This window comes from Pyrus communis, chromosome 9 (assembly GCF_041283825.1).
Source record: "Pyrus communis isolate YQ-2024b chromosome 9, ASM4128382v1, whole genome shotgun sequence".
NCBI classification, from domain to species: Eukaryota; Viridiplantae; Streptophyta; class Magnoliopsida; order Rosales; family Rosaceae; genus Pyrus; species Pyrus communis.
The window spans coordinates 8346362-8359944 of NC_142573.1; the positions used below are offsets into that span (position 1 = coordinate 8346362).

General features: G+C 36.0%; 1 protein-coding gene across 1 annotated transcript; it reads left to right on the forward strand.

Moving 5' to 3' along the window:
- The first annotated feature begins 4491 nt into the window (after positions 1 to 4491).
- On the forward strand, positions 4492 to 6652 carry LOC137740970 (UDP-glycosyltransferase 71K1). The gene is made up of 2 exons (XM_068480774.2): positions 4492 to 5680; positions 5933 to 6652. The coding sequence occupies exons 1-2, from the start codon at positions 4705 to 4707 to the stop codon at positions 6412 to 6414; spliced, it is 1458 nt and encodes a 485-aa protein (XP_068336875.2). The 5' UTR covers positions 4492 to 4704; the 3' UTR covers positions 6415 to 6652.
- The last annotated feature ends 6931 nt before the right edge of the window (positions 6653 to 13583 follow it).

Here is a 13583-nt window from a genome sequence, read left to right on the forward strand (position 1 = left end):
ATAGTATAAATGGTTATCAAAATTATTCTTACTCTTAACTTACATGTGTTTGCTAAAATATGAGTACCACAACAAAATTACTCTAACATGAGACTATTAAATGTGAACAATATATTTTCTTCAACTAATGTCAATCAAATATAATTTTCCTCTTCAACTAAAATCAAATCACTTGCCAAAGGTTACCAAAGGCAAAAGGTGTTGATTTACTTAATCATAATATTAAAAATATGTTTTAACTTCAAACAAAATACCCCTAATCCGGTTTAGTGCATGTTTGAGCTTTTTTTTTTAACTAAATAAAGAATGATTAGATGAGATTAACTATTTGATCATCATCAGTAAAGAAATGACCGTTGCACCTAAACCCCTCCCTCTGCACCCCTCTACTAGTTTTTATTAATAAAAATGAAGAAAAAGAAAACAAACAGGGGCTAGGCAAATACCCGCAAAAGAAATATATGTGTAGAATAAAACCCACTTGACGAAGAGGCCATAAACAATTATTCCAATCAACCAACAACTACCAACAATAGTTAGAGCCTTAGACAAGAAGTGAAGAACCATAGTGGGATCAGTTTCTATCCAAAGGTGCTTCCATTCACGAACCCAAAAACTACTCGAACCACCTCAATAAGCTAAAATTTCTGCAACAATTGGACTCACAAAACTTGTAGTAAAAGCACCAAGAACCTAACCTACACTTGTACGGAAGACCCTCCAAAACCAGCTCGTCCATTGTTACAAGAACCATCAATATTTACTTCAACACAGCCTGTCTGCGGAAGCTGCTAGTAAACTGAAAAAAAAGAAGGTGTCATAGCCAAAAGTGGAGAAACGCCTTGCAAAGACATAATAGTTAAGGAAGTAGAGATCGATCGCCGACTAGAAAAAGCATACCAAACTAATTCGCGAAAACGATTAGTGAACAAACGTTTCGTAAACACCAGGTTACCTCAAGCTCTTCAAACTAGGATCCTAGACTGATTTTGAAAGCTAAACAAGCTTATGGCAGTATTTGGCAAGAAAAGGAAAGAGATCCTCTCTCCGGATCTCTTCCACCAACGCCACCAAATCAAGTGATTCGGGCCCTTAAAATTTGATTCAACGGCTCAAAACAGGTACTCATTTTAAAAGTTATAATAACTTTAGTCGTTGGATCAAATTTTAAGGGTCCGGATCACTTGATCCAGTGGCCTTGGTGAAAGAGATCCAGATGCAAGAAAAAACCTAAAAGTGTATGCCTCATAATAGTATTTGTTTTTGTTATTTTATGGAAAATTTGTTGAAATATCTCATATTGACCCTATCTCTGTAAAAGAAGAGTTTAAATATCTCAATCCCACAACAACTAACACTGAGGTCTTTTGTGATAAAACTCCACACCTAACAGATTGTGTAGGTGGTAATTACCAAGTTGGGAATAATATCGGTGTTATTGGAAGTGGACATTTGGCCCGTCTCTCTGATAATTCTACATAGTATCAGAGCCAAAGAGCAGGTCCGTAATATATTGCCACGTGACGGGTGGGTCCCCTTGGCCTTCCGCAATGATGGTGGGTACCTTGGCCTCGTGTGTAGGGTGAGTCCATGTAGTTGTCGATGTGTAGATCACCCACATATGACCCACTAATTATGAAGCACTTGGATTTATTTATTTATTTTATTTTTTTATTTTTTTTTTTCTTCTAGTTCTTTCTTGTCCTCTTTGATCACTTTGGACTTGTTGGAAAAATTATATTTCACAATTGCAGCACATGATTTTTTCATTGTTCTCATATATTTCGAGAAGAGAATGCGGTTGCTAACAAGTTAGCAATTTAGGCCTCCTCTTGCCTTATACTTGTTTAGCATGTGACCACCTCTAGAGACCTTTCCTTTTCCACATTTGGAATTTTTTGAGCATGCGCTCCTACAAATTTGTCCCCCCTTCTTAGTGGATGATTTTCTTTTCTTTTTTCCTAATCCTTTTGGTTTTTTTGTTTGCAAGCTCTTACCTTTTAGTTTTTATTTAAAAGGGTTTTGGTCTTATGTGGGCCCCCCCCCCCTCTCTTTGTATTTTTTTTCCTTCAAAGCATAAAGTTATGTCCCTCTAATTAGGTGGATTTTTTTTTTTTGTATCAATAAAATTCTCTTGTACCTTGAAGTTTTCTTTAAAAAAAAGAGGGAGAAAGAGAGAGAACATGAGAAAAAGGCGAATTTCAATGAGAATCTTCTTCCTTACAGGAACAAGGGGAAAAAGCAAAACACATCCTTTGTGGTGGCCTGCGTAAGGACCACAGCCTGGCCAATTCCTCCGAGTCCAATTGCTATTTCGTTATCATATGATGGTCCAACCGAAAATAAGTGAAACAACTTGTAGTACTTGATGCATGAAGTGAGGTAAGCAAATGGAGACACTCATTTATGATATGCCATCTATACAAGAATAATTTACACGTTATTAGTACACTGGCATGTGATATCTTGTGTTAATAAAATAAAAATATGTAGACAAATTTAAAATATATTTATTTTTTATTGGCACGAAATGCCATCATAGCAATATACTTGTGCTATATAAGTCATTCTCCGTCTATACATTCAAGTCCTCGAAGTCTGTAGTAGCTCAAACAAAAAAAAAAAAAAAAAAAAGTTGATCCCGGTCTTCACTACATGTGTCATATCTATCATTGGGTATATTTGTGTAGAATCTCGTTTCAAGGAAAGGGAAAAAAAAAAAAAAAAAAAAATCTTGCGTGTGCTTATAAGTAATTGAGTTACTTCCCATTATTGTCAATTGGTTTATGGTGAAATTTCAACTTTCTTCATAGTATCAGAGCAAGTTGTTACGTGTTAAAGCTCAATGACCACACATTCATATCTCTCGATTTGTATTGTCTATGAATTAGACTTGAAAAACACGTGAAGGGACATGTTGAGAGTTAATCCCTTCCAATTCTATATTAAAAATAATAATGAACCTTGCGTATGCTTATAAATAATATCCTACATTCCTAAAACAAAAATCAAAGAATCTGATTTGAATCAAAGAATCTTATATATAGTTAATAGAAAACTTGAATGTCGTTCTATACATGAAGATATATAATCCTTGAATAATATTAAAATTCAATAAAAACCTGGTGTTAGATTGGGTATTGATTTTAGTCATCTAATGTGTACTTAATTTAATTTTTTTTTTTGTTTTAATATTTAATAGATATCTTATTTAATGTCATTACATTAAAATTAAAATTATTTTTTATTATACACATTTTAATTCATTATATTTATTTTACTTCCTCTAATTAGTGTACCTAAACGTTCGTATCATAATATATTTTACTAAATTAGTGTACTGAAATGTTCATACCTAAATATATTGTAGTGAATTAGTGGCACATAAGAAAATATGCAAAAATATAAGTGTACCGAAAAATTCCGTACCTAAATATATGATACTAAACTAATGTACCGAAATGTCGGTACCTAAATATATTATAATAAACTAGTGTACCAAATGTCTGTACCTAAACATATTATACTAACCTAGTGTACCGAAATGTTTGTACCCAAATATATTGTAATGAATTAGTGGCACATAAGAAAATATGCAAAAACATGTGTACCGAAAAATCTTTACGAAAATATTTTCTAATATAAGATACTTACCATAATGAGAATTAAAATTTATAATATTTTCATAAAATTTAATTTATGAACTCCATAAAATTATAAATAAAAAATAGACATTTAATATGTTGGCATTAAATAGAGTCTATGTAACATCCCATATCGCCAAGAAGAGTGATCCTTAAATCGCCCAGGGGAGTGATCCTTAAATGTATATTCCCATCCCTACCTAGCACGGGCCTTTTGGAAGCTCACTGGCTTCGGGTTCCGTAAGAACTCCGAAGTTAAGCGAGAAGGGAGCTAGAGCAATCCTATGATGGGTGACCTACTGGGAAGTTGCTCGTGAGTTTCCAAAAACAAATCCATGAGGGCGTGGTCGGGGCCCAAAGCGGACAATATCGTGCTACGGTGGTGGAGCGGGGCCGGGAAGTGATCCGTCCCGGGCTGGGATGTGACAATTTGGTATCAGAGCCTAACCCTGGTTGTGGTGTGCCGACAAGGACGTTGGGCCCCTAAGGGGGGTGGATTGTAACATCTCACATCGCCTAGGGGAGTGATCCTTAAATGTATATTATCATCCCCACCTAGCACAAGGCCTTTTGGGAGCTCACTGGCTTCGGGTTCCGTAGGAACTCCGAAGTTAAGCGAGAAGGGGGCTAGAGCAATCCCATGATGGGTGACCCACTGGGAAGTTGCTCGTGAGTTCCCAAAAACAAAACCGTGAGGGCGTGGTCGGGGCCTAAAGCGGACAATATCGTGCTACGGTGGTGGAGCGGGTCCGGGAAGTGATCCGCCCCGGGCCGGGATGTGACAGTCTAGGGACTAAAATCAATTTTTAATCTTATATAAGACATTTTTCTAAACTTCATCTTCTTTAAGGATCATATTACTAATTGATTTTATGTTAAAATCTCAACTTTCTTCAATTTGTCATTATCTTTCTAAATATTTTTACATTTTTTTTCTCTTCATATGTAAATTGTCTATACCACATAAAATGTAAGACGTTCTCTCGTCCTTCGTCCACACACCACCCCTACCAAAATTTATATTTAGACGCGATTAAAATTATTTGTATGATCTCAGTTGATGATACGCACAATGAACAGATCAGAGCTGGTATTTGTTCCGACACCGGGGGTTGGTCATCTTGTATCAACCATAGAGTTTTCGAAACGATTACTCGACTGTTGTGACAAATTCTCTGTCACAATCCTTGTCATGGAATCAGCATTTGAATCCTCCACTACTTTGATCTCAAACCCTAGCACTCCTCAATCACTTGCAGCCTCCCATGCCCACATAAAAATCGTAGACCTTCCCAGTGTGAACCGCCCAGTCGAGATTCTTCAACAATCTGTGGAGAAATACCTCACCGTTTTCATAGAGAACTACAAGTGTCACGTAAGAGACGCAATAGCCAACCATGTTCTGCCCAACTCCTCCGTTTCTGGTTTGGTTGTTGATATGTTCTGCACCTCCATGATTGACGTAGCCTATGAGCTCAAGGTTCCATCTTATCTGTTTTTCACTTCCGGGGCTGGTTTTCTAGGGCTTCTTCTCCACCTTCCCGGACGGTATGACCGACTTGGCATGGTGTTCAAACCATCGGACCCTGAGTCGGTCGTGCCGAGTTATGCCAACCCAGTTCCTGCAAATGTGCTTCCTTCGTTTGCTTACAAGGACAGCGGGTACAGTTGCCTTGCAAACTGCGCTAGGAGGTTCAAGGAAACCAAGGGTATAATCGTCAACACATTTTTTGAGCTGGAGTCCCATGCGGTTAGCTCACTTTTGGATTGTGAGACCGAGATCCCTCCTGTTTACACGGTGGGACCCCTGATTGGTGAGCATCATGTGAAACCGTCGGATCGGGCCAAATATGGAAAGATCATGACGTGGCTTGATGATCAGCCTCCGAAATCAGTGGTGTTCCTCTGCTTTGGGAGCTTTGGAAGTTTTGATGAGGCCCAACTGAGAGAGATTGCAGTTGGATTAGAAAAGAGTGGTAAGAAATTCTTGTGGTCCGTACGGAAAGGCCCACCTAAGGGCCAGCTTGCAATGCCAGGTTAGTTTGCAATTTATTATTGAAAAATAATTTTTGCACATCTTTTTACTTTTTATATATCTTTATTTTTTTATTTTTTATTTTTTGAATTAATACTTGAATCAAAATAAAATCAAGAATTTGTCGAACATTACTTCTCTTACTAACGCAACTAATTTAGTCATTATTTTTCACTTTGTTAGTCAATTTGGTCTGCCCCCTCCATGTTTAAATTTTTACGAACACTTCTAAGCTTAAAAAATGTAATGGCAGGTGACCACCCAAATCATGAGAAGTTTTTGCCTAAAGGATTCTTGGAGAGGACCAAAGATGTTGGTGTTTTGTGTGGCTGGGCCCCACAAGTGGAGGTCCTAGCCCACAGAGCGACCGGAGGGTTTGTGTCGCACTGTGGATGGAACTCCATATCAGAGAGCTTGTGGCATGGTGTGCCTATTGTGACTTGGCCTCTGTATGCAGAGCAGCAGATTAATGCCTTTCAGATGGTGAAGGATTTGGGGTTGGCCGTGGCGCTGAGATTGGACTACAGAACAGACGATGGTAATCATTTTGTCGTGGCAGATGAGATTGAGAAGGCTGTGAGGTGTGTGATGGACGGTGATGGTGCGGTGAGGAAGAGGGTTGAGGAGATGAGTGAAGTGTGTAGGAAGGCTGTTGGCGATGGTGGATCTTCCTCTACTTCGTTTCAACATTTGATTGAGGTTATGTTGGCATGCCTTGACAATAAGGAGGAATGATCCTAGCATTTCCCTGACTTAAAAGCAATGGATTTTGTGTGCTCAATAACAAGTCTAGTGCAAGTGTTTATTAATGTATGGTTGGCTTACAGTCTTATCGATAAGTGATTTTCGCACCTTATTTTCTTTATACACTCCTTTATTTCTTTTTTATAGCATTTGGAATAAATCAAGAGGTACAAACAAGACAAATGTCGTTGTCTCACGTGTAAAACTCAATGGTTACACGTGTTCGACATCTTCTGATTTGTATTTTTCACTTGCTAAGCTTAAAAACACACAACACGTAAAGGGGCGTGTTAAGCATTAATCCTACATCAGGAAAAGAAAGAACCTTGTATATGCTTATAAATAATTGAACTACTCTCTCATATTGCCAATTGATTTTGTAGTGAAATCTCAACATTTTTCAATTTGTCATTCTGTTTCAAAATATTTACTTTTTTTTTTCATCTTCATAAATTGCCTATACCACATAAAATTTATATGTAGACGCAATTAAAGTTATTTGTACCCTCTCAACTGACTATATGCACAATGAATCGATCAGAGCTGGTGCTTGTTCCGACACCGGGGGTTGGTCATCTTGTATCAACCCTAGAGTTTTCGAAACGATCACTCGACTGTTGTGACAAATTCTCTGTACAATCCTTGCCATGAAACCACCATATGAATCCTCCGCTACTTTGGACTCAAACCCTAGCACTGCTCGATCACTTGCAGCCTCCCACGCCCACATAAAAATCATAGACCTTCCCAGTGTGAACCGCCCACTCGAGATTTTTCAACAATCTATGGAGAAAAACGTCACAGTTTACGTAGAGAACTACAAGTGCCACGTCAGAGACGCCATAGCTGACCATGTTCTGCCCAACCCCTCCATTTCTGGTTTGGTTATTGCCCCCTTACTTTGTGCTGATAAAATCTGGATAATGAGACGGTCACGTGAGCTCCGAGTGCCTCTTTTTTAGTCCACACTGTTACACTGCAACAATTTAAGTATGAGTAATGATAGGGAGATTGTATTTGAAGACAAAAACTTGTAAATTAAATGACGTAGAAGTTGATGATTTGATTAGTATTTAAGTTTTGATAAACGTTCTCATTTCCTATTGATAACACGTCATTTAATTTACAAATTTTATATACGAATTTAGTCTCCTAGAACCACTACCTAGATTAAAATTGAGGACAATGATCAGCTAACAAATTGTCAAAATTCTCATCTGGGTTATATAAAAAAGTTGCCCATATGAAAATGGCCATTGTTGGAGGATAGAGACACGGTGCTGATGTGAGGTTTCTTGTTTTTTAGTTTTAATTTTTTTTAAGCAAAATTGTGAATTAAAAAATGGTACAACCTTTTTTTCTATATTTTGTCCGTTACTGCACTAAACGCTTTTGACACATCCTGATTCGGAATGTCCATCTGGACTTCGAATCGAGCCGTGTTAGCCAACACCTAGAGGGTGACGAAGTCATAAAGTGTAGTGATGTGGAAAATATGAATAAATTTAAACCTAAAAGTGCCTAAATACAAGAGTGCGCTGGTGAACGGGAATGAACTTATTTCACACGTGATGTCAGAGTATAAGTAAGGTACAGTAAAGTAGAATGAGAATTATACCATTGAAGGTAGCCACCTATACTAATATTTGTCAAGAATCCTCATCGATACGAAAACTTAGCTACTGAAACCTGGAGGGACGAAAAACAAGGGTGAGTGAGCCTGAAAATAAAGTTTTAATAAAAACCTTTTGGAAACGTTATAACCCTTTGCTATAAAACAAATATAGTTTCCAAAATATACATACAACGTATAATATAAAAATGCTAACCATAACCAGCAATATTTCAAACGTCACAACTTTGACGTCTGTAATCACATATTTTCGCCTAAATAAACATATCACATTGAATGCTCATCGACAGATGCTGACACACGAATTTATGCAGATGTATTCTAATATGAATAGGATTTGGTGTAATAATGATATACGCTCTAGTACTACAATCACGTGAAAACTGACGCAATCCGCAGCACATACAGGACTGGCACATACAATGGATCCAAAGTGAGCGTACGGTGCGATGTGCACATACACATGAAAGGCTGTCCCTGGCCCGAGCGAGTTCTAACGTCGGTGCATCAATGATGAGCAAATAACTTAAATATAATCATGCCATAGCAATTCAACAATTCTAGTCATTATAATACTATTCATGACCAAAAATATAATTAGGCATCCCATTAATAATAAGCTTACATGTGCATCCCGTAGAATTATTTCATCATTTCCCAACAATAAGACATTTCTTATAAATGTTAATTTAATCATGGCAATCACATATAGAATTTATTAATAATTGTATATATCAAAACTAACCAATATATATATATGTGTGTGTGTGTATATATATATATATATATATATATATATATAAAGAAAAGACCCACTCACAAATCATGTCGTCAGGTCGAAGCCGTTCGAACTAAGAAATCTAGAGTCACCGATAATAATCGCACCTAAGCATAGTATTAGGACCCATTAGTAAAATTCCACTAAAATAATTAAATTTGGAAAAACAGAGTGCGAATTTAGAATCAAAGTGTCGAAATATGCTAAAAATAGTCCCTAACAAATTTTGTAAAAAGTCAACGATCAAGCCTAAATTTGAAATCAGGGCGTTCTCAGGTATGTATGGATGTGTGATATGAAATAGACGACTGATGTTGAAGCATCAATCAACAAAAAACAAATAGGATATCGGATGTTATACATTAATACATACATAAAGTTTTTGTTGTCCGTCCTTCATCAAAAGTGAGACAGCCCTTTTTTATTTCGGCCTCAATTATTAATTGAAAATTCATTCATATATTTTCATGGAAATTCCGTCATTATACATTGCTATTTAATTGCTCTTTTTGGGTTTTCTAGCCGAAAAGTAGGTCAGTGTATATTTAATTTAGCTCCCATGATTTTCTTTTTTAATTTATTTTTGTTTGTTTTGTTGGGTAATCCAATTTGATTGAATCGGGTTGAATTGAATGATCCTTCAATTAACAAGAAGGAACTGACTTGCAAGTAATAATTCTTAATTACTTACATGTTTTAATTTTAATTTATGATTTAATTGGCCCTTTCTTATATAAATTTCGAGCTCCATAATTGTTGGACCATTGATATGTTACGTTCTTCTTCTCTCGAATTCTCTCTCTCAAAAAACTGAACCATGGCCGCTAGTTTTCTTATCCTTTAATCGCTGATCTCCTCAAGTTTGCCCCAAGCCGGCGAAGGAATCAGGGTAACGGAGCTCGGACTATCAGAGGTATAAAGTCACATTCCTAAATTTTTTATATTTTATTAATTTCAACCGGATCTGAGAAATTCTAAGTCATGAATCTTTGAATAGTGTGTTGAGTCTCTTAGCATCTCTATTTTTTGTTCGTTAAATGATCTCTGTAGTGTCTCTGTGTATTTGTGCATCCATGTATGAATATGATCTTTTCAAGCTCATTATTGTCCAGGAAAACCACCTAAATTATCGATTCCTTGCTTTATACGTACAATGTTATTAGATTCTATTTTCTAATTTTCTGATTTTAGGGTGGAGGGTGTGCTAATATAGTAATTTTCAGGTATTTTGGGGTCTTTGAGGGATTTTTTTGGGTAACTTTGTGCTTTGCAGTTGATTTTAGGAATTGATTTATGGGTATGGTTTGAATGCACTGACATAAGTTATTGTTTCTGTTAATGCAGATGACGGAAATCGACCCGAGTTCAAACTGAAACGATATGATTATTTTGGTCATGGTGAGAACTCAGAACCCTTTCTTAATCTTTCCTGTTTTTGGAATTGAGAATTTGGGTTAATTTTATGATAGTTCACCGAGAATTTGTTAATCGCTTTAATGCATATGAGATAGGGTTTCTGCTTTCTAAGATCTATTTCTGGTCTTTAGAAATTGCTTGATTTGGTATTGTCAAATGGAATAGGAATTTCCATGTTCACTTTGTCAGTATGTTGTTGTAGTGGTTTAATTGGATACGATATAAGTTGTGGTGTTGACATGACATCGGACACGGGTAGTTTTCCTCGATTTTGTGGGATAAAGTTGTAGTTTGATTTAGGCTATAAATGATAACCAAATTAAGTTCAATGAGTTGTCACAATCAGAGGCTGATGGCATTTTGAACTGCTCGGATACAACTGAAGTGGAGAAAGATAGCTCAGTGGCTTCCTAAGTTGCAATGTACTTCAGAATGCTTTAGTTCAGAAGCCGGCATTATCAAATGACAATCTTGGGCTAAGAAAGAAATCACTATCTGATATTGGGAACCCACCGGTATGCTTCATTATCCTTTTTGAACCCTGCTTTATTTTTCTTAAAGAACTAAAATGTTTTATAGTGAGTACTTTGTTCTGCACTCTAATAATTTTCTTAGCCTTATATGGGATTGTTTGCATTTCAGAAGTGTGTTTTTAAGGTACTTATGACTCCTAATTGCCATTTTTCATTTAAAATATACTCTATTGCTTGCTGCGATTTCCCCTTGGAGCATTTCATTACGTTTCTCCTTACTCTCTCACCAAAAACTTTTAAACCCTATATAGGTGCATGCAGACGCTGCAAAACACGGCTCAAAAAACTAGAGATGCTGAAGACAAAAAGAAGCAGAGGATGCATTGCAAGCAGAAGGTTAAGATAAATTTTTCGTTATGAAAGAGAACGTTGCTCTTCATTTGCCTATTCTTATTACTACAAATTTAATTTATATGCTTGAAACTTACGCTGTCATATCATAGTTCAATACGAATATATTTGTGTTATTGGATAAGCATCGGCCAATTGGAAGGCTTTTGACTTTCTTATAAAGAAATCAGTCATCTTCTCATTTTCGATGTTGAAGATTTGGTTGCATTTTAATAGTTATAGGCCAAGATGAAAGAAAAAGTTTAGGCTAATTGTTTATGAGCCCCTAAAATCTATAGTGACCTTTTGAAAATTATATGATATTTTAGATGTTCTGAAGGTTAACGTGCCAAGTCATTATGCTGGCACTATTCTGTTTTAGTATTTGTTGGATTAGAATGTACTCATTGTTTTAAGTGAGTATTATTTTTGACTCCTGATAAATATTTAGATTGATAAATCAAAGGGTGGGGAGGGAGAGGCGGAGAAGCTCTTGGTTTTGGGTGTTTTAACATGTTGATGTTGTGTGTTTTACTGTTTTATTAGATTTGGTGCTTCATATGTAGATAATGTATTTCTGATTCGGATTTCCGATTTGAAATTTCCATCATTATTCCATTGATTTAGTAATAAATTTATGCCTTAATTTGGGATTTTTCATCACGATGAGTATTGGGGACAAAGTAGGAGAGGTGGTTGATTTTATAGAGCACAATCATTAGGCTGCTTGGCCGCTTTGTGTTTATTGATGTAGGTATAAATTAAATGGATTTTATGTGATTCTGATTCTGGAATGGGGTGTTGCCTACTGAATTCGTGCTTGATATATTCGTACTGGATTTTTCTCCAGCGGTGGAACCTGAGGAAGATTTCAAAAACTGGGAAATCATTTTGTTCTCCACTTGGTAATTGGTGGAGATGTCAAGTTATGTGGGTGTTCACATTACGGATCAATCGTTTCAAAGCCAGTTCACGCAGGTTGAGCTGTGCAGTCTAGAATCCAAAATATGTATAATTTGTTCCCTAGCCTGTTGATGTTTAAAGTATAGAAGGTTTATCTGAAATTTGGTATTTGTGAATCTAATGTGATAGGTTTTCTTTGATATGTGGCTTTGAGTTAACTACAAACTTTTTTGTGCTTTTGATGCATGAAGTGAGGAGGAAGCTACTACTCTTATGGAGCTTCTTTGGCATGGTAAGTTGAAGTTGCATGTCATTTTTTTCGTTCACGGAATTCATTATCTCGCTCTATTGGCAATTAGCAGTGTCTGACAATTAAAAAGGTGTACGAATAAATGTGTGGAAGTTTGAATTGTACATACGAAAGTGAATTTTAACAACTCTAACGATTGAATTGATAACACAGTTTTGCAATTTTTTCAAAAACTAACTATTTCTGCCAGATGCTCAAAGCATTATGTTTTCTACTTTTCTACTTTCCCCTTTCTGTGTTTTCCCCTCATATAGTAGGCGGATTACTTGAAACAATGAGTATAATATTGATGACGCAATATGATGTGCAAATGAATGGTTTCTTATAGCATGCATATCCATACATAGCAAGCAAAGTTTCACTTAATTGGTTCTTAAGTACTACACTGTCTTTTTAGTTACTTTGTGTGGAAATTATTCATGCTTGTCGTGGATAATACATTCAATGCCCGTAGCAAAGTGCGGTCACATTTTCTAGTAATATCTATAGGTAAGCTAAAAACAAAGACAAGAAGAAAGTAGAAAGGACATAATTAATGTTTTATAGTTACCTCTGCTTCCTCTATTGCATCATCATCAAATCAATGACTCGTCCAATAGCCAATGCAGAAAGTTGACCGCGTCCTCCTCTCTCTTGGGGCTCGTTTACTATTTCGTAAAACAAAAGAATAAAAGGAGTTGAAATGAGGAGTTAAAATGGGTAGAGCTAGAATTAGATTTATGTTGAAATTGTTCACTAATTTTTTTTAGAATCAGGGTAGAAAGGTACTAATTCCATATAATTTAATGCCCTTATTCTAAATAAATTATTATCCTCTTCTTTGGTTAATAAATTATTTTATAGTCTAATTAATAAAAAGAGGAAATTGTAAGAATGATCCTTCAATTTTAACTCAATTGAAGTTCCTAAATTAAAAATTCATAACATTGGTTCCTTAACTTATCAAAATGTGCAGCTATGGTCTTTTGTGTCAACTTTGTTACAACTTCCGGCAAAATAAGTCATGTGTCACGCACATGAGGTTGAATCAATGGGTAATATGGAAAACAAATGAGAAAAATTGCAACAATAGTCTCTCAACTTTAACCTAATAGAGAAATGGTTCCTCAACTTTAACCCAATTGGAACAATGGTCCCTAACTTTAATTCAATTGTAGCAATGGTCCTTCCAACACAACTCATTTTGATAGAATTTTATAGCTGCACGTTTTGATGAGTTAAGGGACCAATAATCATAGATTTTCAATTGAGGGATTG